The 23,495-nt window shown below is 44.1% G+C and overlaps 1 protein-coding gene across 2 annotated transcripts; it reads right to left on the bottom strand.

The window, feature by feature from the left end:
- On the bottom strand, positions 1 to 23,386 carry Arp10 (Actin-related protein 10). Of its 2 annotated transcripts, XM_089558534.1 has the most exons (13): positions 23,176 to 23,386; positions 22,485 to 22,557; positions 20,865 to 20,944; positions 16,331 to 16,439; positions 15,895 to 16,002; positions 15,306 to 15,373; positions 14,011 to 14,090; positions 12,159 to 12,194; positions 10,329 to 10,417; positions 10,003 to 10,079; positions 6,692 to 6,773; positions 4,903 to 5,104; positions 1 to 3,595 (listed from the first exon to the last, which is right to left on the bottom strand). In XM_089558534.1, exons 1-13 carry the CDS (start codon positions 23,250 to 23,252, stop codon positions 3,465 to 3,467), a joined length of 1,212 nt encoding a protein of 403 aa, XP_089414660.1. In that variant the 5' UTR covers positions 23,253 to 23,386; the 3' UTR covers positions 1 to 3,464. The 2 variants fall into 2 exon arrangements, with proteins under 2 accessions (XP_089414660.1, XP_089414661.1); XM_089558535.1 differs by lacking the exon at positions 22,485 to 22,557 and having other exon boundaries at positions 23,176 to 23,384.
- Positions 23,387 to 23,495: the final 109 nt, after the last annotated feature.

Here is a 23,495-nt window from a genome sequence, read left to right as displayed (position 1 = left end):
TTTTCCCATAAATTACTTTATTATCTGGCAGGCGTTTGCAGAGCGCACATGTAACACGAGATCCTTGCCATGGATTCTCAAGTCAGAAAACACTTTGTCGGTCGGTCAAAACCACCTTAAAAATCACAGAAACCCAGCAGCTGTTGAACGGCACGCAACAGCAGTCTTATCTGCAAGAAAAATATGCATCAAGAGTCCACAGGTGTTGTGCACAACATTGCCCTCTGGCACGGTGTAAGAAGTAGCTACTTCTTACACCATGCCCTCTGGACATGTATGTATGCGCTGGTACCAAGTCTTCCACAGTGGTGATCCTCAGAGCCAATGTTAATCCACGCTGACCATTCCGTACATCTAAAGCAGTTACATAGAAGCCTTGAATTATGCGCAAATATGGTTCCTGTTCGTAACACCATGTCGTGAGAAACCCATCAGCGGCATATTTGTTGTCAGACAAATTGTTTACACCCTAATGGAAACATAAAAGCAAATTTTTTTTTTAAATAAGCATCAAACGGAAAAAGGAGAAAAAGAAAGGGCAGTTTGTTCCATACTACATTCTTTCCTTCTTTCATACTGTGTTTTCTTAAAAAAATTAGTGTTGCATATCATGCTCCCTCTTCAAGACCATATGAGCAGGGCAGTTTGGTTTGGGTCTCCTAAACTTAACAGGCACCTAATAAAATGTGAAGAAGGTGCTGCGTAAGCACAGCACAGGCCTTCAGCATTTTGCTCAGTCAGATGCAGACAGTACATCAAAGACTGAGCACTGGAAGGCCCAGTCTTCGGATACAGCAGTAAAACCCTCCATTCAAGTAAGCATTAGGTCCAGGCCTTGTGAGAGTTTAGTGCCTTGTCAGGTCTCACCATCACATGGTCATATACTGCATGAGTGAAAGCCGGAGGAGACTTGAATAAAAAAAATGCAAAGGAAGGCTATAAAACAAACCAACGCTGAGTAGATGGCAAGAGGTACCAAACGTAATGACTGCAGACCAGGTTGTGTGTATGCAGAGACTCAGAGGAGTATATTCATCGCAACGGAGGCATTCAGATGTGAAGGAAAGTCTCGTACGTAATGTGCAACAAAGAAAGGCTGCACTGAGCTGTGTGCATTTGACAAGCGAGGTTTTGTCCACAAGAATGCCATCTCCGCAAGCACCTGCGAAAATTAGTAACTTTTTTATGCGAAGCATACTACTTTAGCTACCACTTCAGCCCTTCACCGTGGTTATGCGCCTCCAAATCACGTGATACATGACGTCACACCACGTGACACGATGACGTCACAGCAGTGGAGAAACGGGGGCCCACCTCACGCCGTCGCTGTGGTTGTGCGCCTCCAAATTACGCAACACAATGATGCTTCGCATTCTCCAGGCTTAACCAAGTTAAGCCTCAGCCATTTTTTTTTATGTTCCTCATGTTTGCATGATTAGTTTACCAGGGACAGGCAAAACTTTTTCTTCTTTTCAGAAATTTCTGCAGAAAAGGTGCACTCCAGTGGATAGGAAAGCCTTATGCTGAGGCAGAAGAACCTAATATCACAATTAGCTTTTACTAAAGTCCTGCACGGAATTAGGCACCGTCAACCCACAACATCTCATCATTTTGCTTTCCATTCACAAAGGTACAAAGACAAAAATGGGAATGGAAATAGCTGTGCACGTTGATACGAAACCGCAGCACCCATGGTAAGAATACTCCATTATGTATGGTGCACAGCATGTAAATAGAACAAGCTGGCTACATTCCATGCATAATAACGAAAAGCGAACTTCATGTTATAATCATGGCTGCAATAAATTCGTGTAAATACAGTGATTTCTGCTAAGCCACTGGTGAATAGCATTGGAGAAGGCTGAGAATGATCCATTTACATCTGTCCGTGCTCTAACTACATGGTTAACAAAACTATACAGCCACTGTGAAACCTTTCTCACCCTTTTGCATTCCTTTTTGTATACCTAAACATACACGCATTCACTTTCACTCTTGTGAAGCATGAAGCTGAGAAAATTGCGTGAAAATTATAATTACAAAAGAAATTACGAAAGACAGGGTTCCCACTGTGTTCACACGGTGCTTCCTAAAGAAAAAGATGCCAAGAAGCGATTTCCATTTCTTTGAGGCATGTACAGTCTTTGTCAAAAGTAACCAGGCTGCATGGTTTGCCTCTAGCTCGTACAGTGGAGCCCTTACAGCTTCCCTGAAGCTGAAATGATCCTTAAAGGTAAGGACTGGGGGTCTTCTTACCTTCCAACCACTTTTGACATTTAGGAAAGTCACAAGGGCTCCACTACAGAAGCTAGAAGCAAACCATGCAGCCTGGTTACTTTTGACAAAGACTGTACAAGTGGCTTTGCTTTGAATAGGCAGTGCAAATTCATGAATATAAAAAGAACAGGAGGCAATAGACTCCGCACACATGACTGGTAGTAAGATAAAAAAAAAGAAAGAAAGATTAACGAGCTTCAATTTTTTCTCAAAGACAGAAGCATCACTCAAGTTAATGCACAATTACGAGCGTTTTTGCCACAGAATACAAGGAAGCCTCTCAGCTTTGCATCAGTTAAAAAGAGCTAGCCTAAACGGACTAAACTAAAGGAGTCTGATGCTTTAAATGAATAACAATAAACACTTATGGATAAAAAAAACATGCAGGCAGCCAAGATACCATTCATGAAAGCTACCACTTACACCAAATCAGTGAGATCCAAAAAATTAAAAAGGCTTAGGCCTATTTACACAATTTGAAAGGTTTGAGACCGCGGCTCTCCCGAAATCTTTTCCCAGTCACCAAGAATACAAAGGAAAATGACTTTCACAGCTTATGACAGTCTTTGGATACACAAGTGAGCATATGGAAGTTTTCGCATTGCTTTGACAAAAAAAAAAGTCTCGGGAAACATTCACAAAAAGCTGCGATTTCCACCAGCCTTTATTCACGTGCTTTGGATATAATTAGTGATGTTGATTTAAAAACCGGGAGCCGAATACTTGCGGGCCAGACATGAAAGATGCAACAGGCACTGAATGCACTTTGGAATTTAAAAATTCATTCGCACAGGTCGAGCAAACAAATCAGCAAATTTTGTCATTTGGGAGCTGCCATAATCTATAGCCATTTATAATTAAAGAAGAAAAAGAGCGCCTCGGATGAATGAAAAAGGACACCCCACTGAAACGAAGAAAAACAGGAATTTCTTTAACACAAGAGGCACAACACTTTTCCTGCAGCAAGCCAATCTTAGGCTGTACGACAAGTCACCGAAGACGTTGAACATTACATTCCGCACACAAGTCCGATGGACATCACCCCATGGAACACAGTTCCTACATGATACATCATTTGGCATGTTTCCAACAAAATCTGATGACAAAAAAGGCACATGGCTGGCAAAGAAAACAAAAGAAAAATGAAGGAACAAGAAGTCTTTGGCCCTGAGTGATGCAAATATTGCTCATGGCGTCTTGCTCGACAGGGCTTGCCACGCCTGGTCCGACCAATCTGGAATGTGCCGGTTGTTGGCGATGAACTGGTCCTTCGTGATGCAGTGCGTGCTCACCGCATCAGTAGAGCCATAGATGGAGGCTGTGAAGATGCGTAATGTGTCGTTAATTTCAGCGTCACATGCAAATGTGTGCAGCCTATCAAAATAGCTACGGTTGCTTTAAACTAAACTGAGCATGTTATCTTGTACAGCAGGGGTTCTCAAACTTTTTTGCTTGGAGGAACCCCAAAAGCCTTCAATAAGTTCCAGGGAACCCCCCCCCCGCTTTCACTTACCAGCAATGTTGTTGAGTGCATTTTTGCAAAGAGAGAGTTGCAAAAGTTAAATGTTTAACGCACAGATTAATACAAATACTAATGTGATGGGTGGTACTGCTTCCCTTTTAAGAGCAAGTCAAAGCGTGGCTCAGTAGCACTCAGAGCCAGTCTCATATCAGCTGCCGGGCCAGGGACGGTGAGGGTTCTCGCGGAACACAAGAAGACAGCCCGCGGAACCCCTGTGTTCCGCGGAACCCAGTTTGAGAACCCCTGTTGTAGAGGACAACGTGCTTATCAAATACAGATCACAGCAAAACAATCAGACAGTCAATTAGACCCACTGCCATACACAAGTACTCACTATTTTCCTTTGCAATTTCTCACATGAAAAATTATCTGATGACATAGTTAACAGTTCGTTAACAGCTAGTTAACAGTCAACAGTTAGTTAACAGTTCGTTAACAGTATGGCTGCCACGGTGGCTCAGTGGTTATGGTGCTCGGTGCTGACCCGAAACATGCAGCGTCGATCCCAGCTGCGGTGGTCAAATTCTGATGGAGGAGAAATTCTAGAGGCCCGTGTACTGTGCGGTGTCAGTGCACGTTAAAGAACCCCAGGTGGTCGAAATTTCCGGAGCCCTCCACTACGGCGTCCCCCATAGCCTCAGTCGCTTTGGGACGTTAAACCTCATCAAAACCAGTTAGCAGTACTTCTGTAGAAATCTCTGCTCGAGAAATTACCGATTTCTTTTTTTAGCTATTTTTACCGCGTGCATGTGGACATCAACACTAGAAATGCAGCCATCATCGCAATTTCTCCAGTTATACCATATACAGCTGTTGCTGCAAAGTGCTAAGGTTTTAAAAAGTCGCTGCTCCTCGTGAAGTGTTACAAGTGCCCACGTAGTAGCACGCTAAGCATTCCACACCTAATGTGGTCGCACTATCACCCCAAGTGCATACCAACCACTTTCCTGCACGCGTTCACTCTTTTTGAGGAAAATAGACCTGACCATGTGACATGCATAAAAAAGCCTTAACCTCGCTGCGGAACACCCATGACAGAGGCCTCCGTAGTGCGGCATCCATAAAGCATTTTCGTTGCACACGGCACTTCCCATCCAACCCACCTCCGAGCCAGGCAGTGTAGTTCTCTTTGCAGGGCGGACTGTGGAACTTGAAGGTGTTCATGTTCATCTTGCGAGCGTACACGGGGTCCTTGACCAGGCTCTTGAGTTCCTCCTGTAGCCGGTGCTTGAAGCCCGGCATCATGGAGCTGCCACCCATCACCACAATGTTCTGGGCCAGGACCTTGCGCGAGTCCATGGGAGCCTGTGAGGGGGACCGGGCAACACTGTGCATGCCGCTTTTCCCAGCCCCAGTTCTCGTCCGAGGTTTTTCTCATGGAAAACATGACAACATCACTTTGCTGTAGCTGACACCTTAACATCAGGAGGCGACCTTCTTTCATTAAAAACTGCTCGATCAGAAATTTCCATCACTGAAATACCTCTTTACATAATGACACAAAAAAATTTTGCTGATAATCACTACAGAGTCAGAGCATGCAAGAGAAATCATCAGATGCATAACTTTTGCGTGAACACATCATCAATGAAAATGATGTCTGGAAATGATGTCAAATACATGATGTTCCCATAGCTGCAGCAAAGCACTATACTAGATGGCAAATCACAGCTGCCAGATGATTTTTCTTCTTTAGAGGCAAAGAAGAAATAAAGCAATACAAACATTCATACAAGCGAAGAAATCCCAGATGAATGCTTCCCAGCAGGAAGCACTGTCACAGTAGGTCACAATGTGAATTCCGAGGTGTACAGCTAAAGCATTACCAAAAACATAGGAACTTCTTATTCAAATTCTTAAAGAACAAAGAGCAGTAACTTTTAGAAGTTAGCCCACCCCCAAATACTCCAAAGGACCCAAGTTTTGGAAACAGGCCCACCCTAGAAAATGAATTAAGGTAGATTAGTGGGGATAAGCAGGTGGATTAGTGGTGGGAAACCACAGATGGATAAATCCCATATGACAACCATATATGACAACCCAACTGAAAATACTGGAATGTCTTAGTTCTCAGATGTTCAAATTTTGCAAAGCTGACACTGTCACAACCCTCTCGACCAACCAGGGAATTTCGTTACAGAGAAAACAGGTAGTTTTTGTAAGATGGCTACCTAAATGCTAAGCAAAGCGGAAAGTTGGGCAAGTTGGTAACATTCATGATGAAAAAATAGTGCAAAAGAAACATGAGGGACTGAAAGGGAACGACACAGATAGCACTTGTCTGAGTCGTTCCCTTTCAGTCCCTCGTGTTCCTTTTGTGCTATTTTTACATCGTGAACCTAAATGCTATCGCATCAATATGGGAATGTTCCTTTATTGTGGTGTCAATGACAAGAAAAGAAGAAAAAAAAAAGCTGGCTGACGTAACCCCCCCTAGCTAAGACGTTACTTTCCTCAAAGCCCATTAAAGCTGTTTGTTCCCACACTGATCGTACTGCACACTGCCGGTTCACTCACTCCACACATGAATATATTAAGGCCAAAGCCTCTAATGGCTCATACTCGCGGCCGTGACTCTGTCCGTTACATAAAACGTTTGTGATTTGTGGTGTTTACAACAGATGGCGCCACCCATCTGAGCATGCTAACCATTATGCAACGCCGACTTCCTGCCAACACATATGCAGTTCTCCATGCAGGCAGGGGCATATTATTTTTATTTCCTTTTAGGTCACCCCAAACTATTCATTGTCTAGCGTAAGGATGCTGGAAAGCGTCGCGGAAAAGGCTTTCGCCTCATTGCACCTTAGATCCCCAAAATGCCCCCTCGAAATTTCTGCACCTACTTACGTCATGAACCGCAACAGCTTTTCCAGCACCCATAGCACTTACCTTGAGGATGGAGTCCAGGAGCAACGTCACTATGGACTTCATGTCACCGTCCAGCTCAAAGAGGGCTTCCGCTGCGTACTCTCTGCACACAAGGATACCCATTGCAAATGTGATCGGTTCTGGTAAAGCTGCCCGCCATCTCAGTACGGAAATGGACACCCACAAATCCCACTTTCTTAGCAATTCACCACCGAAACAGACTACTGCACACCGACGATGGCATGACACAAGTTCTTAACTCTGCAATACGCTGCATGCTACACAGCAGAAATAAACTGATAATTTAAACGCGAATCTAGTAAACTCCATTTCTACAAAATTCATGAACCACTGAGCTTTGGGGGAGCGAACGAGGGGGGAAGGGGGGGGGGGGGGGGGGACAGAAAAAGCGAACAGGAGCACATACGCAGCAGCCACATCGATGTCAGCCGCAATTTTTTCATTACTTGTAAGTGCAACATGCTTTTCTGTAATTTGCAAGGCTTTACGGCTCTCGCGATCGTTGCATATGTGCAGAAGGTCTGAAAGGCCCTGCGATGGCTATCTCCAGCTGCTTGAGCAGTTGTCGGTGGAAAGGAGGCAGCAGCAAGGAGGGAGCGCACACAAAGTGGGTGAAGTTAAGACACATGCACTTCTGCATTACCTTCACACAGCCGCTTTTCATCCTCCATGATAGTCGTCTACTATAACCTAGAAACTGTGCCTTTTAAGCTGGTGGCAGCAAGAAAGAAGCAGACAATCTAAACAAAAGCCTTAGGGAAGACCCGTACAGCTGCACCTCGCATAGCGCTGACCCCACACAGTCTGCTGCAGCATAGTTTCGTTTTCGCACCTTCGGTCGTTTTCACTTGCATTGTAGCGATGATGGAACTTAATTCTCAGCGCTCGTCATAGGTCGGCGGACTCACTCATGAGTCAACTCACTCAGGCTCATTTCAGATCCTGATTCAAGTCGTGAGTGAGCCCAGACTCACATTCAGATCACGATCTGGGCCACGAGTCGGAGCTCACATGCAGATCACGACCTGAGTCGTGGTGAGAGTGGGCTCACAATCACATCATGATCTGAGTCCTCCTGGTCAGTCCGGTAGGAGTGTGGGCCTATCAAATTAAGTAAGTCCATGATGTGGGTTTGAACAATCCCGTGATCCCATGTAAATCCACGATGCCGACTGGGCACAAGTTTGTAGCGTTATAAACTTGAGTTTCCTGCATACTTGTAATATTATTTTAAATAGCTTTTGGTCGAGATGATGACATATGGCAATGTCATTGTTTCGTGGTATGCAATTTTTGTGGCTGCTGCACTCTGGAAAAAGGCTAGAAAAGTTGATTAGTCGCCGCTCTTAGTATCATTTGATATTAGCTGTGGTCTGCTGTATCGCGGTTGTTCCATTTCTTCCTTTACTGTTTCTTAATTGGTTGCCAAACACATATAGCGGCATTAGATCTTAACGTCCCGTGAGCGGAAGCTACAGGCCTCTAGGCCTCTCAGCCAGGCCTATCTACAGGCCTACTCCCAAGAGCTCATTGCATCACTGTTTTTTTAACAACTTTTTTTTGGCATTTCAGGCGCGTAACTTGGGCCGTTGGGCATAAAAATAATTCAGCTGTCCGACATGTTAGCTTATATAGGAGTCCTGAGTCAAGGTGAGCCTGGGTGATTCACGAGTTGAAATGTGTGAACGAGCCCGAATGAGTGAGTGCAGATGAGTTGTAAGTTAAAATGAGTGAGTGAGCCCAGGTGACTCATGAGCCGAAATGAGCGAGCTCAGATGAGTGTGAGTCCAAATGAGTTGTGCACTGAAATGAGTAAGAGAGCCTCGATGAGTCATGATGGTTTGGTTTATGGGGTTTAACGTCCCAAAGCGACTGAGGCTATGAGAGACGCCGTAGTGGAGGGCTCCGGAAATTTCGACCACCTGGGGTTCTTTAACGTGCACTGACATCGCACAGTACACGGGCCTCTAGAATTTCTCCTCCAAAGAAATTCCAGCCGCCGCGGCCGGGATCGAACCCGCGTCTTTCGGGTCAGCAGCCGAGCACCATAACCGCTGAGCCACCGCGGCGGCTCGATGAGTCATGAGTCTCAGTGAGACATGAGTCGTTACGAGTGGTTGAACACAGATGAATGGTGAGTGTGAGTGAGTCCATGTGATTTGTGAGCCTAAATGAGTTTGAGTTCATGAGTTCCAGTGAGCCCAGGTCTCTGTGAGTGTGAGTGAGCCCGCAGGTTGCCCAAACTTTTGTGAGTGAGCACTCGTGATTTTGCTGAGGTATGCTGCCCGTAAGCATACGTGGTATTGGCGTGGACACAGCACACCGGACGCCACCGAACATGGTGGCGGTCAAACGTCGATGAAGAGATAGCCTACTTCGGCTGGCACACTCCAAAAATTCCAGCACTTGGTAACACCCATTGTGAGGCGACAATCATGACGTACCATACAAAAACATTGCTATGCTTTGCAGTGGGAATATGCCTCTGTTGCCAGAAACATTCCACTGCACTAGAAGCAGGAACTGCTAGGTGGACAGACTACTGCCGGCAGACTATGGAGCCAAAACACACTCTCACTTCTAACACAGTGAAAAACAATCCCCAGTTGCAGTAGTTAATTTTCTCTTCAGATATAGTATATTGCCAACAATTGTTATTTAAGGCACAAAACCGGCAACTTTGAACACTAGGAAGTCGAAGGAAAAAAAAAAGTTTTCTTGATTACAACAAATTTGCTAGGCATGTATAGTTACAAGAAGCCCCAATAGATGGCGCCAGATATACCAGAGTGGACCTACGCAGAGAGCAATGCGTCAGGTGGGCAGGTGCACTGTCATGCAGCCAAACTATATGTTACAGATAAACACAGTTATGGATGCTCCGCCCCTGTAGCCTTTCCTTCATTGCCAAGAAAACCTGTCACCAAGGATGCATGGGGAGCACCACTGACGGTTACAAAAAGACGGCCCACAAAGATGGTTACAGCTTGTGACCGGATCCCACCTGTATGCACCACTGAACGTACAGCCCAGTTTGCTCAGTGGGAATTGCGAATTGTACACAAAGAAGCTATATACGCATTACAACACGCACTCTGTCTCACAGAATGTTAAAAAAGTGAACCCAGTGCCATGTAAAACAGTAGATGATCACGACGCATGTGGCACTATATAACAAGACAAGCGACCGCAAGTCAGGCCAAACTCAAGTTAAACAATGTTCAGGTGGGTAGACCAAGCGTGGGTCTTCTTATCAGTCCAACAAGTGCAGGTGACTGACAAGAAGTGCAACAGGTGGGAATTTCCCTCACCTCAATGTCCCAGGAATGGTTAGGATTTTATCTCCGTCCAACGGGTACTTCACTTCCGGGGGTGGTGGAGGAGGGTCCTATGGAGGGGCAAGATTATCAACCAGTGCAGACTCAATGTAAGACTGGTTATTTTTGTACTTCCAAAGGTTCAAGTGCAAAAGCCTCGAAAAATAATTGCAGAGTTCGAACTGCACCAATGGAGAGGCACGAATACCCACTACTTTTTCTTATCTCGCCACACGCACTATGAAACAAACAGACACAAGGATCGAAGTCAATGAGAAAAAAAACAAAACAAACGAAAGTCCAAGGATGGTGTCACTCACCGGAATGACGTTGGCATTGTTTGCCCGTGCAAATCCCCAGACTTGGAGCTTCTGCGCCCGTTCATGGGATGTCACGAAACATGTGCGGACTGCCAAAACAAATGAAGAAAAGCAAGATTAATAAACAAAACTGCTACCATCTCTGCTTTCTTCTTTTTTTTTCAGTGAACAAGTGAAGCCACATCATCAAGCCAAAATGAAGTCCAAACAATGTACACACCCAAACCAGTAAAGATGCTAGTTGGAAGTTCTGTATTTCTGTATATGGGCAACTGGTGTGGGTCATGTCTCAATGTGAACAAATTTAGAAAGAAGGAAACGCAACAGCTGGACAGGGACGATGCAGACAAGCATTATGCATAGCTTTTTTGCATCATCCCTGTCCAGCTGTTGCGTTTCCTTCGTGCCAAATTTTTTTAAACCATGAACCTTCACCAACTCGCCCAACTTTTGACTTCAACATGAAGAGTCACACCTAAAGCATGTCAAACAACTGGGTTCACAATGATGTCAAGACTTGATCTCAAGCAAATATCCGTGAAGGGTGCTAATGTTTCTTTTTATTCATTCATGCTTGACTCCTGCTTGACAGTATAAGATTACATTATAACACAGTTTTCAGTTCACTTTGGCCTGGTTTCTTCGCCCCAATTTCATGCTCATTTTCCAGTGAATCAAAGGCCCTAATCTCAAAGAAATAGTTCCCTTCCAACTGTTACTGCAATTCACAGCACATACTTGCTAGACATATCATTTCATCTTTTCATCTCACATCATGAGCAATTTTCTTCACAAACCCTCTCGGTGAGGCCTTAAATCTGTCCTTTTCACAAGAATGTGGCGCCCTCTGGAGAGTGCGCAATTAGTCTGCAACACAGAAATCTAGTTGAAAACAAACACACAGGGGCAATGCAGGCGTGATCCTCAAGGTGCATGCTTGACAGCTGCCGTCACCTGTCAGTTGCACCTGTCACCACCATGGCCTGTGCATGCACACTAGAACCTGGTGGTTTATTAAGGCGGAAGCCTTTAATGCCTCATCGTTGTAAGCAGAAGCAGAAATGTCACGCTTTTCAATTGGCCGAAACGGTTGTGACGTCACAGTGCGCGAATTTCAAACGGGGCCAATTGCACTTTGGCTAGTAACCATGTTAAAGGGATCGTATCATGATGCTCCAAGTAAGAGGGACTAAGTTTAGTTAATTGCCTAATTACCCAATTAGCTTAATTAAACCTTCTAGTCAGGCTATATAAATAAATAAAACCAAGTAGGAAATTGGTCATGTTCGGGAATCGAACCCCGGTGTCTGGAGTTCGAGACGAGCATGCTAACCACTCCGCCATATGGTTTAGAATGAACAAAGGCGCATCTACTGAATACTTCTAGTGAATACGGTGTCTTCCTTCACTCCCATCTTCCTCCCTTCCCGTTACAGCAAGGTTTAGGTGTCCACCGAGATATGAGAGACAGATACATTTCCTTTCCTCAAAAAACAATTTACTGATGAGCAAGGGCGTTCTATGGACTCCCTGGCAGGGTTGCAAGATGCTGTGGCATTGCTTAATATCTTAACCACACATCAGAGACACAAGCAGCAGCACTGGGCTTAAGGCTTTCGCCTCACCGCACTTTAGGTCAACAAAGTGGCCCCCTGAATTTTTTTCAAACAGTACAGTGTGGGAGAGGGCAGAGCAGGAAAGCAGCCCATATGCAGGGCAGCCATGCAAGAGAGGTGGATTGACTTTGCCCAGCAGTCCCCAATCATCACATAAACGTTTACGCACATGGGATGCATGCCACAAAAAAACACTAAGCCAAGGTGTCCTCACCTTTGATATCTTCCAGAACAGATTCTCTGATGGGATCTGAGTAAAATAAAAAAAAAGATGAATTACCTGCACGAAAAAATCAAAACACTCGAAATGCATTCATTCTCAGTTCTTTACATTCAGAACATTGTGCGAGAACCCCCAGCACCACATACTACAGTTGAATCTCGTTAATTCGAACTCAAAGGGGATTGAAAATTGGTCCATATTATGTACAGCTTCTTTGTTTAAATATCCTCTTCAGAGTCTTTAATACAAATGATGCTCAAAGTGTTAGCCGAAACAAACCAGCTGAAATAAACCAGAAGTTCAAATTAAGTAGGGTCCATATAATGAGATTGCACTGCCTATCACACTGCAGAAGTGATCCTTGTGCAAACTTTGGTCTCTGCTTAGCTATCTTTCTTCAACAGCTGCAACCACTACTCCCTCACCCCACCCAACCCCTGTTTTCTTTTTTTCCAGCACACTTTAAGACAACATGAGGGCTTCAGGCCCTTAGTACTACCAAGGGATGATTGAGGACCTCCATACTTGAAACACAGACCAAAGAACCAGCTTAACCTGGCAAAATTCCAGGGATTACATTCTGAAGCCTATCCTTGGCTTCAGTACCTCTCCAATGAAAGGCTGCACCATAATTCCCGTGCGTGCACTCAGACAAAAAATTGCACAGTCGATACCAGGTCGACGGCAGCAGATAAAGCAAGTTTTCCAGCACCAAGAAAAGACAATCATCACCTTAAACAAAAGAAAAGTACTACGGCATTGCTAACGCCACTTCTGTACAGTTCTGCACTTCCAAATAATCCACAATGAGATGAGAAAGCGCCACTTGTTCGGCCGCACAGTGCCACAAATGAAGTTGAAGTACGGGGGAGAGAGGGGGAGGGGCAGTGTAGCCATCGAGAAATCAACAAAAGGAGTCAGTAGACACAAGCCTTGAAGTTATTAAAACCACTGCTGACACTGGAACAGAAGACGAGCACCAACTGTTTCGGCATTATAAGCACAATGGTTCTGCCATTTCTTTTGCGGAAGGTCACCTGGCTGTTAGTGTAGCTCGTACCCTCTACTACAAATAACTATGCTGGAATGCTAAAACAAAAAAATGAAAATTACTCTCACCCATGCCATTATATCACTGCAGTAAGAGCCAAGAGCATAGGCAACTTTTGTTTGTTTGTTTTTTGTTTCTTTGTTTTATGAGGCTTTAATGTCCCAAAGCAATTCAGGAATTCAGGCTATGAGGGACGCCGTAGTGGAGTGCTCCAGATAAATTCGACCACCTGGGGTTCTTTAACGTGCACTGACATCGCACAGTACACGGGCCTCTAACATTTCGCCTCCACAGAAATGCGACCGTAATGGCCAGGATCGAACCCACGTGTTTTGAGTCAGCAGCCAAGTACCATAGCCACTGAGCCACTGCGGCAGCTAATAGCCATAGACAACTTTTATCAGCCAACATTATGCTAGACAGGTGCTGACCAAGTGCAGTACAGATGACTGTCATTGCCACCTACAAGGAGAGGCCAGCCTATGTGGCTGGCGCTTAACACAATCCCTTGACACACCCAAGCTAGGGTTTCACATAAAGGGGGGCCAGTTAGTGAACTTGGGAGTTCTCCACTACAGCTTGCTATTCTGCTGATATCAATGCTGTTCACTGTGAAGAAAGTCTAGTACTATACAGCTGTAAACTGTAAAAGTTTCTGAATTATAGCTCGTTAGTTCCAAAAAAAACTTCCTCCACCGACTGAAGCCACCACAGCCTAGCATAAATAAGGATGAAATATTACAACAACCAGTGCAAGGGGGAGTGATCTGTTCATCGAGTGACCGTACATACCAGTGAGATCTGAAACCGGGTATTCGCCATCCGTGGATCCCCGCACTGTTGCCAGCTGTGTCAGTTCGGACTCAATTCGCCTGGACACATTGTGGGGACGGAAGAAAAAAGAAAAAAGGAGAGACATCAAGTAAGGTTAATACAGAGCAGGAAAGATAACGAAAGGCGGGATGGAAAAAAAACTGTCCCTGCTCATTTCCATTACGGCAACAAATGTCACCTGACTCGACTAGGAGCGCACGGCTACACTCAGCAACAGCTTTTCTTGGCAATGTAAAGTGAGCTACAGGGGCAAAGCACCTCTGTCACTCCAGCAACAGTTCGGCCGCAAGGCGACCGCTTCGAACGCTGCTCGCTGTGTGGTTTCTCACTCCATCGCTGAAGAAGCTGGCATCAGCGATGGAAGCTTCATGAAACCGGACACACTTAAACAACTCGTTGCAAAAGAAACTGCTTTTTTTTCCGTGACCCTCTGACATAAAATTTCACATTTAGAACATTAGAAACGTGCCTTAAATAATAAGTGTTTTTCGGTATATACTATGTTTTCAGAAGAAATTAACTGTATCTGGGGACTATATTCACTTCGTAGGAAGAATAGGCGTGTTTCCACTCTGTAACCTTGGTTCCACTGCCAAGAAAAGTTGTAGCGGAGTAAGAACATCCACATCGCACCAATGGATTCTCCAACGTGTCTCTCAGAGGACAAAAAAGCAAAGCCTTATGCGAAATAAAATGAGTGAGGACTTTCGCACTGCTGATGACACTGTGCAACCATTTGTGAAATTTTGTGTCAATATAGAAAGGGAAGCTGTGGTCCAGGTTTTGCTGTCATTTCTTTGCTCAAATGGGCGACAAAAAGTAAAAGTTTTCTGCAAAAATGCTCACTTTTGCTGATGAGCCATGAGCAACTCTCCCCCCTTGTCGCAAACTCGGCAGTCAATTATCCACGTTCCGAGAATATTTTTACGTGCAAATTACAGGGTAACGAATTTCTCCAAGGAGAAGCCACAACATGCATACTGTAGTATGGACACCGTAGCAGAAGGCCCTGGATTTGTTTCAATGCTTGCTTTAAACAAGTGTTTTTGCATTACACTTCCACTGAACTGAGAACCACGGGATTTGAACCCACAACCTCGTGAACACCACTTAACCATCACAGCCACTGAGCCACCATGACGGCTGCATAACAGGAGACATCACAGCCAAAGGAAGTGTGTCAACGCGTGCAGTTCCCAAGACTCGTGGTCACGAGAATATAAAATAAAAGCAGCAGAGTGAGCCCACCTCACCTGTGAATAGCCAGTCCTCCAAGTGGAATGGCCTGCCAGGCACTGAGGATGCAGACACCTTCGTAGATGTGCATTCAACAAGAAAAAGGCTAAGGAAAAAGTTTCCCGCGACTTTCTGAGGGCAAAACATTTACAAATGAATGAAAAGTCCCCTCGTTTTATCACTGACAGCAAGGTACTACATTGCCACCAAAGCACACGACAAATGTAAAACAAGGCAAGATATGCAAAAGCAAGGTGTCAAACCTCTAGCTACCAACTGCGAAAACTTGACCACTACGGTTCTCAAACTACGAACAAAGTACAACTTGATAAGCTCAAGTCCTCGCCTCTCTCCAATAAACAGCAGTGAAGTGCTAGCTCACACTGGTGAACAATGGATATTCAGCATCGACGTTAGCTTCACCTTCACTACAAAGTTTAAGAAGGCCGCTCTTCGTGAAGGAAATAGACAGGACCAGTGAAAAGCATTTAAAGCATAAAAATCTGCAAGGCCACAAGATGATGAATGCTGTCTTGTAATTTTATGTTTTAAATCCCGTTGTATTAGCAGCTCCTCCTTATAGTATATGCTCAGTGAGAAGGATATTGGCAGTGAGATGGTCTCATAGTAGCCACAGTCCAGCACAAGCGCAGAGTTGATCCCAAGGGTGTACATGGCCATGAGGTGCGATGGCACAAACACAACGGCTGGAACCTGCAGTGTTGTTTTGTTGCAAGTCAGAAGAGAAAAAGGGGGGAAAAACAGAAGACACACAAAAACAATAAGGATATAGGCATGCATATGGGAAGCATGAATTTGGTCTCTATTCCTATATTCTTGCATGCTGCCAAGAAGACGTCAACAAATGCTACCATGAAGTCCGCCCCCATGCACATCTATGAACAAGGATAAATATTACTGGCACAAAAAGCTGTCGTGAGCTCTGTCATGACACAATCTGGAACGACTGCATCAATTCAGCACAGCACGTGAATACCAACACCTCACAGAACAAACACGCATAAAGGCACTGCCAGCCTACCTCGAAGTGTTCAAAGAGCACCTGGGCAACCGTGTTGCGAAACAGCGTCGGACAGAGCACAGACTCGACGACGACGACCCGGCGGTCCTTGGGGTTGACTGAGAGGTGCCTGCAGCAGAGAATGCGGAAAAACATAGCAGTGAACGTACAACGAAGCAGTCTGTGATGAGTTGCGAGATGATGTCATGCTCTATTATCATCGTAGGTGCCACAAATGCTCAACAACATGCCTGCAAATAAAAACCACAATTTGCTTAGTCAGCGCTTCTCCTCTAGTATCTTGCGTGCATGCACTGCCTGAAATTTTGACAGGCAGCCCAAAGTTCAATTCATGAAAATAATAAAAAACAAAACAAATTACTGCAAACACACACATATATAAGAGCAGCCAACAGCCACAGAAACCAAGAAACACGGGGAATTTCATTTATATTTATTTATTTTGTGGTGTTGATCAATGGAGAATATTACTGAATATGTTATCGGTTAAAGATAACTGATTAGGAAAGCAGAAGAAAAAACAACCACGTGCCGCCGGTGAGAACCAAACCCATGACCTCCGAATTATGCGTCCGGTGCCCTACCGTCCGATGCGCTACCAACTGGGCTACGGCGACGGCTGTCAGATCTTCTGCTTTCGGGGGTATTTATGTTTACAACTAACTTAACCTTGAGAGTGTGGGTAAGGGAAGCACTTCTTTTTAACAATTTTGACAGGTCTCGGCCGTTACCCAAAAGTGAAATTTTTCAGTTCAGTTTTCAAGCAATAGTCCGGAGAAACTACTTCCTTGTCCCATACAGCAAGTCTGGCTCTTTATCTGGCGTCTCCACAAGTGTGGCCCTTACCCGCATATACATGGTACACCTAGATTTCAGTTCACAAAACAAGGAAGTGGCTGGCAGGTGTTTTCACTAATCTCTCTGGTGCAAGTAATGCTTCCAATTGCAAGAGGCAGAGCAAAGTTCCATTCCTGATAATACTGTGTACACTGATAACAGGACAACAGTCATCACCCAAACAAAGCGTCACTCTCTCCAGCTTCCTTCCTGTCCAGGAAACAAGGAAGCGACTGGCAAGATGTCGAAGCAATGAATGTCAACATGCTTCACCCAGGCACTGAAGAGGTCTGCTGTAGACGCATTGTTCGAAAAAAAGCTATTTGCTCAGTCCCATCACGCCAATTTGTGCAGACAACAGCGAATGCAATGTATTACTTTAAATAATGTCCAACCTTCTTTCATGGAAACATAGTTTCGCAAATTTCGTTTCAACAAACAGGCTCCAATTTCCCCAGAGCAACAGACCGAGTAGAATAATTTCTCAATTTCACCAAACGTTATTACCCTTGCGTAACATTCTGTGCCAGACAGCACTCATCGTATGTGTTTCTGCCACATTCCAAAGGGCTGACTTAGAAGCACATGGGCTTGTATTACGGAAGTGCCCACTGAGTAGGCCTGTCCAAATGGGCGCGGCTTAAACTGGGCGCATTCTCTCGCTCTAAAAAACACTGAATTCTGCCGCCATGTCAGATAACGTGAGTCAAATCGAAGATCCCAATGGTTTTAAGTCAAACACAATTTATTGTTTTTACCTTTTAACGCTTCGATACTAATTGTTATTATTTAGAGCACGAGTCTTACACCGTTCACTTGTGCGCAACAGTTACTGATGTCACTGGCATCACATCCACTTTTCGGACTCCAGCCAATCGGCACAGAGAGAAGTGGACAAACCCACTCAATGAACACTTCGAGAACACAGGCCCTAATTAATGCAGAGTGTCTTGCATTGTTTCAACATCGTGCTCATCGATAGCAAGGCCTCTCTACTTATATTTAGAGCGGCATCCAAAACTCAAAACGAAGGGGAACTGAACGTCGACTGTTGAAAAGCTAAGAGCACAACATACACGACAGGCTGTTTCTTTCACAAGATGGCCTGGAACAAAAACGCAGAAAGCAGGTGCTTGCATCTCAGGTACATTTCAAGCTGCACAGGTTTACTGCCAAGTTCCCAAGGTAAATAAAATAGGCAAGTCTAAATGCTACTCACACTATCAAATGAAATGAAATGTTTATTTGGCCATATTTCCAATATGCCCCCGGGGAGAGGCAAAAGGAGGCAGACAAAGCATGCCTCCTGACGAGGCCAACACCCCGGCTAACACATCAGGACAGAGGTGTCAAGGCGGCAAATCACATATGCAAAAAAAAAAAACAACAACGCGATAATGAGAAAAAAAAAACAACTTAAAAAACAACTTTACAAGAAAGGAACAGCATACTTTAAGGTAACATGCCTAGTCTCGAAGAGAAACAAGAAAGACACTCTTGATATCTTAAAAAACAAACATGACACCGTTACACCCGCACTAACTAACCAGAAAAGTACTAATACTAGCAAATTGAAAGTCTTTTGCAAAATTGACAACAGACAATGGAGTACAAATATGCAAGAAAGAGAGATATCCACAACACTGAAAAAAAAAACAGCAAAAAACAGTGCCAACCAACTCAAATAAACACAGAATTACAAAATAGGAAAAAGCAACTTCAATTTCTTTTTAAAAGCAATAGAACTCGTAGCTTCCTGAGCTATTTCCACTAAGGATGGATGCTCATTACATAAAGCTGCAATTTGATTATTTACACTTTGCGTTCCATAATTTGTTCTGGATCTTATGGTAGATAGCAAAACCGTGCACAGTTCGTATTTAATGTTTCTAGAAAGATACATATTTCGGAAAGAAGAGAAATCCTCTTTAATTTTATGAAAAATGTGGATCGCTAAACTAAAGTTGTAGGAGTTAAGGAAACTGTGTGCATGAAAAGTTTTGAAGAGATTTGTTTCATTGTTTCATTGAAGAGTATATTAATGACTTTCTGTTTAAAGACAGCTAAGCATAAGCTCCTACCTGATGTATCATCAATTCAACTTGAGGCTAGAAAAAGGGTGCATTAGTTACAACTAACCACAGTCGCCACCTACCGCTTGCAACCAATTTCTAGACGTGGCACTTTTATGCAAACATATGCGCAAAAAAGATGAGTACAAATTTTCTGACAGTGCTCATAATCCCAAACTATATATGCGCGAAGAAAGAATGATTCTTCGAGCACATGGATTATGACTTGTATACTGTGAGCTGTCCATTAAGGGGTCAGAAATTTTCTAGTCGGGCCATCAGGCACAAACGAGGCAACCTACTGCCAAATTAGAGGGTAAATATGTATGAGTGAAACCTACTGTATGGTCTTATCTGAGGGTAAAGCTTGTAATCGTTTCAGCTGTGGTAGTTGTTTTTCTCAGCTAAAGTGTCTTTATCAACACAATCCGAATTTATTAAAGTGATTCCCGACTACTTACTTTTGCAATTTGAATGTCACATCAGAACACCTAACACTGTCAGAGTCCACTATGCTTATCAAACAAAGCTAAAAAAAAAACAGAAAACATGAACTGCAGCTCTAATCTGCGGTGTTAATTCTTCTCTGTTCTCACCAATAAGAACACAACAATGAAAAAACTAGCTGCTGTAAAAACAGTCACCAGCTATCATGTGGACAGCCTGCCTAGTTCACAAACTCTCATCAAGTGTTCTCCCAAGCAGTCTTCATGACTGCACTATGTCATGAAACAATGCACTGCCCCCAAGTGTGTCATGAAAAACTTGAGTTCGCATTGCACTCACAAATCCAAACACTTCCCTGAACCTCAGGAGCTGCTCAGATTGTTTGTAAAACAGTTCAGTTGATAGCAGCTAAGTGCATACACTCAAGACGGTTCGTTATAAGCATCACTCTCCAACTGGCATCCGACTCAAAGTTGCACTTATGCCCTGAGAGATGGCAGCACATTCGTACAGATCTATTTCTCCATATGCAAACTGACAAGCTAGTTGCTACTGTATTGTGAAAGCACAGCTGAAGACACAAGAACAAAGAAATTTACAAGAGATATGAGACGCACATGAGTGCCGAGACAATGGACAGACAGAAATAGACAAACAAGGCACGCGTGTGTGCACACACGACGCAGAGATACGCGACACGACCCACGAGACACACACGAGTAGCACTCACGCGTGCATTTTGTATCTTTTGTGCAACTCTCGGTACTTCTGCCTTGCACTGTGTTTTCACAATGAACGATTTTTAATGCTCAGACCCAGCCACACTATTATGGAGCATGCTTTTGTGATCGAAATCTTCCCATGCTTTACGTAGTGAAAATTAGGAAGCACTTCATACATGTGTTAGCATGTGCGCGTGGTGCACTTGCGTATGAACCCAAGAAATCATAATATCTTCTTTATGGAACACATGAAACGATTTCAGACGTCAAAGCATGCTCCACAATATTTTGGATGCACCTCTGCGTTATGTAATGAAGAACCTTTTTCTCCAAACTTGCGCCTAATGGCATCAGCTGCTCACATGACAGAATGAGATTATGAAATAGGGCATTCAGGTGCGAACTTAACAGACTTGCTTTTCCGTTGTTTCAGAAGTCACCTTCAGTGCAACCTACCTGAAGTACAGTGTGTACAGGAACTCTTTGAGCATGGCAGTGAGGTCGTCCTGGCCCCAGTAATTCCAGATGGGCTGCACCTGTGGAAAACATTATTAAAGAGCTGTCATTCTTTTTTTTAAAACTTTTGTAACCATAGCCAAAGCATTGACACATGCTACTAATTGGTTTTGTGTAAGGGGGTTTAACGTCCCAAAGCGACTCAGGCTATGAGAGACGCCGTAGTGAAGGGCTCCGGAAATTTCGACCACCTGGGGTTCTTTAACGTGCACTGACATCGCACAGTACATACGGGCCTCCAGAATTTCGGCTCCATCGAAATTCAACCACCGCGGTCAGGATCGAACCTACGTCTTTTGGGTCAGCAGCCGAGCCCCATAACCACTGAGCCACCGCGGCAGCACATGTAACTAATTGTTAGCATCGCCCTTACTATAAGCTCTTCGCACTTACTTTTTCAGTTGTATTCACAGTAAACCATAAGTTGTAGAATCCCAAATGGGTAAGGATACTAAATTTTGGTTGTGTTTGTTCTATCTTTGCAATGATGCACAAGACATCAACAAACATGGATTGCCACTTGGAATCCCTCTGAGCCCATTAAATAATTTTAATAATTTCTTTTTTTCATGCGCTGTTTAAGTTTCAACTGCTTAACAGTGGCTATGATGACACAGATGAGATGAAGACAACACTGAGGTCGTGTGGGGCATAAAGAAATTGCAGTATTGCATTAGCTGTCATTCCGGTTCTTGAGGCAGGCTCGCATAAGAGCTAGGGTGAATTAAAATGATAAAGTGACAATTTTATTGCAGTTTTTGCATGGCTCATGCTACTTCAACATTGTCTCAACTCGTCTATGACACCATAGGCGAGAGACGCAAACAAAAATTTATGTCTTGAAATACAGTACAAGAAATTCAGTTCAACAGGGCTCCATTTAAAGAAGGCTTAAAGGAACTGGCAGACATGCTTCAATTTCACAAGGCTTGATGTTACAACTCCTCCTTATGCGATGACAGCAACTGACAATGAAGGTGTACCTAATGCAGTACCACATCATCAACCTTAACGTCCTGGAGATTATATGCGCTCTATGTTTCTAATGGCAGGGCAGACTGTGTTTTGTTCACCTATTTCTGTCTTACCACCGTCTCAGAGCTGCTAAACTGATTCTGAAACTTATTCTTGATGTCTACACCACAGTGGTAGTCACCACAGGACTGTTCCCCTTGTTTCTTTTTTTGTTGCAGAGCTTGGAGATAGGAAGCAGGTAAGGCACACAGAATAACAATTTTTTCCACGGCAGGACAGCTCGTTTAAGATGACATTGCTTTCACACTCATCAATGGACTGAAAGCATTGACTTTTGTCGTCTTCTTGAAAATGTTCTTTCTTCTAACCAAGAGCCGCAGAGCTCTGAGCTCTTTGTGAATGTTTCAACAACATGACATCAGACAGGGAAATTGTAATTTGTCCGTTTAATCGAATAACAAGTAAAATCAGCCCAGTGGCTGTAGTGATGATATAGTAGTGACAATTTTGCACGAAACAAAACATAAATTAACCTTAACACTTGGCAGTTTAGAACAATCACAACATTGAGAAACGAACCCCCACCTGGCTGCTTTGAGGCACAGGAACGCAGCTTGGTATGATCCACCTAGGGCTCTGTTCGCGGGCAAAGCCACACCTGGGTGATGAGTTTCGCAATATAAATATCGCACAGTATCAATAGATTACAACCACAAAGCTTCTTTCAGCTTGCCTGTGAAATAAACCAAGTCCTCATACACGATTCTTGAGCCTTTTGCTTTTTGACGCAGCGCTGAGACTATGTTACTCTTGAAACTGGATCGCATATGAGCAGAAAACACAAAAACAAAAAACGCAAGGCGAAACATAGATGCGTCTCCATCACCAGTAGACACTTGTCAGCCAGGGGCGCAATCGATGCTCAAATTTCGCTTTTCTAAACTCTTATTATTTTGAGATGCTTTCTGCCCAGATGGAAATGAATGGCCACAGCATGTTATGCAAACGAAACAAAAAGGTAGATCACATAGCAGTTCAAACAGGGATGAGAGCACTTTTCAGAGCACCGGCGATCCCATGCCACGCACACTTCTAGCAGAACGCTTTCAAGTCAGCACGCAAGACGGCATGCACTGCACGCTCTTTAATTAAAGGTAAAGATCCACGCTAGTTTCAACAATTTCAAGCGGCGCCAACATCTTTCTGTCGCTTTCTTTTTCTTGAGAGTACCGGGCGTAAAGTTTAGAACGCCCATCTCAAAGCGATCGTCACTCACTTGGTGTAGGCGCGTCCAAAATCGAACACGACCGAGTTCTTCTCGGCCACCATGCCTATTCCTTCGTAGATCGGCATTTTCACCTAGCAGTCACTTAAATCTGGAAGCTACTAACAGCAGGTTACATGACCACAGAGCGAAACACTACCGCACACGACCACCAATTCACGCCCGAAAGTGAGAACTTCCCGACAAGGCAGCTGACATGTTTCTGAGAGGGAACAAACAGATAGACATATAGTCACAAAAACGCCTGAAGTAAAGTTGTCGCAGCGCCACACCTTTTCTTAGCGTCGTTGTGCAGAACTATTTTGGCGTCT

Source organism: Amblyomma mixtum, chromosome 8 (genome assembly GCF_055824585.1).
Source record: "Amblyomma mixtum isolate Tamu chromosome 8, ASM5582458v1, whole genome shotgun sequence".
Taxonomy (NCBI): Eukaryota; Metazoa; Arthropoda; class Arachnida; order Ixodida; family Ixodidae; genus Amblyomma; species Amblyomma mixtum.
This window is presented reverse-complemented; position numbering and strand designations above follow the sequence as displayed.

Excerpts from the sequence above, each read along its gene's own strand:
- Arp10 (XM_089558534.1), bottom strand. The coding sequence starts at position 23,252 with ATGCCGATCTACGAAGGAATAGGCATGGTGGCCGAGAAGAACTCGGTC. Across the intron at positions 16,440-20,864 it reads CTGTACACACTGTACTTCAG|GCACCTCTCAGTCAACCCCA; the intron begins GTAGGTTGCACT and ends TCTCTGCTGCAG. Across the intron at positions 14,091-15,305 it reads GGAGGACTGGCTATTCACAG|GCGAATTGAGTCCGAACTGA; the intron begins GTGAGGTGGGCT and ends CAATGTGTCCAG.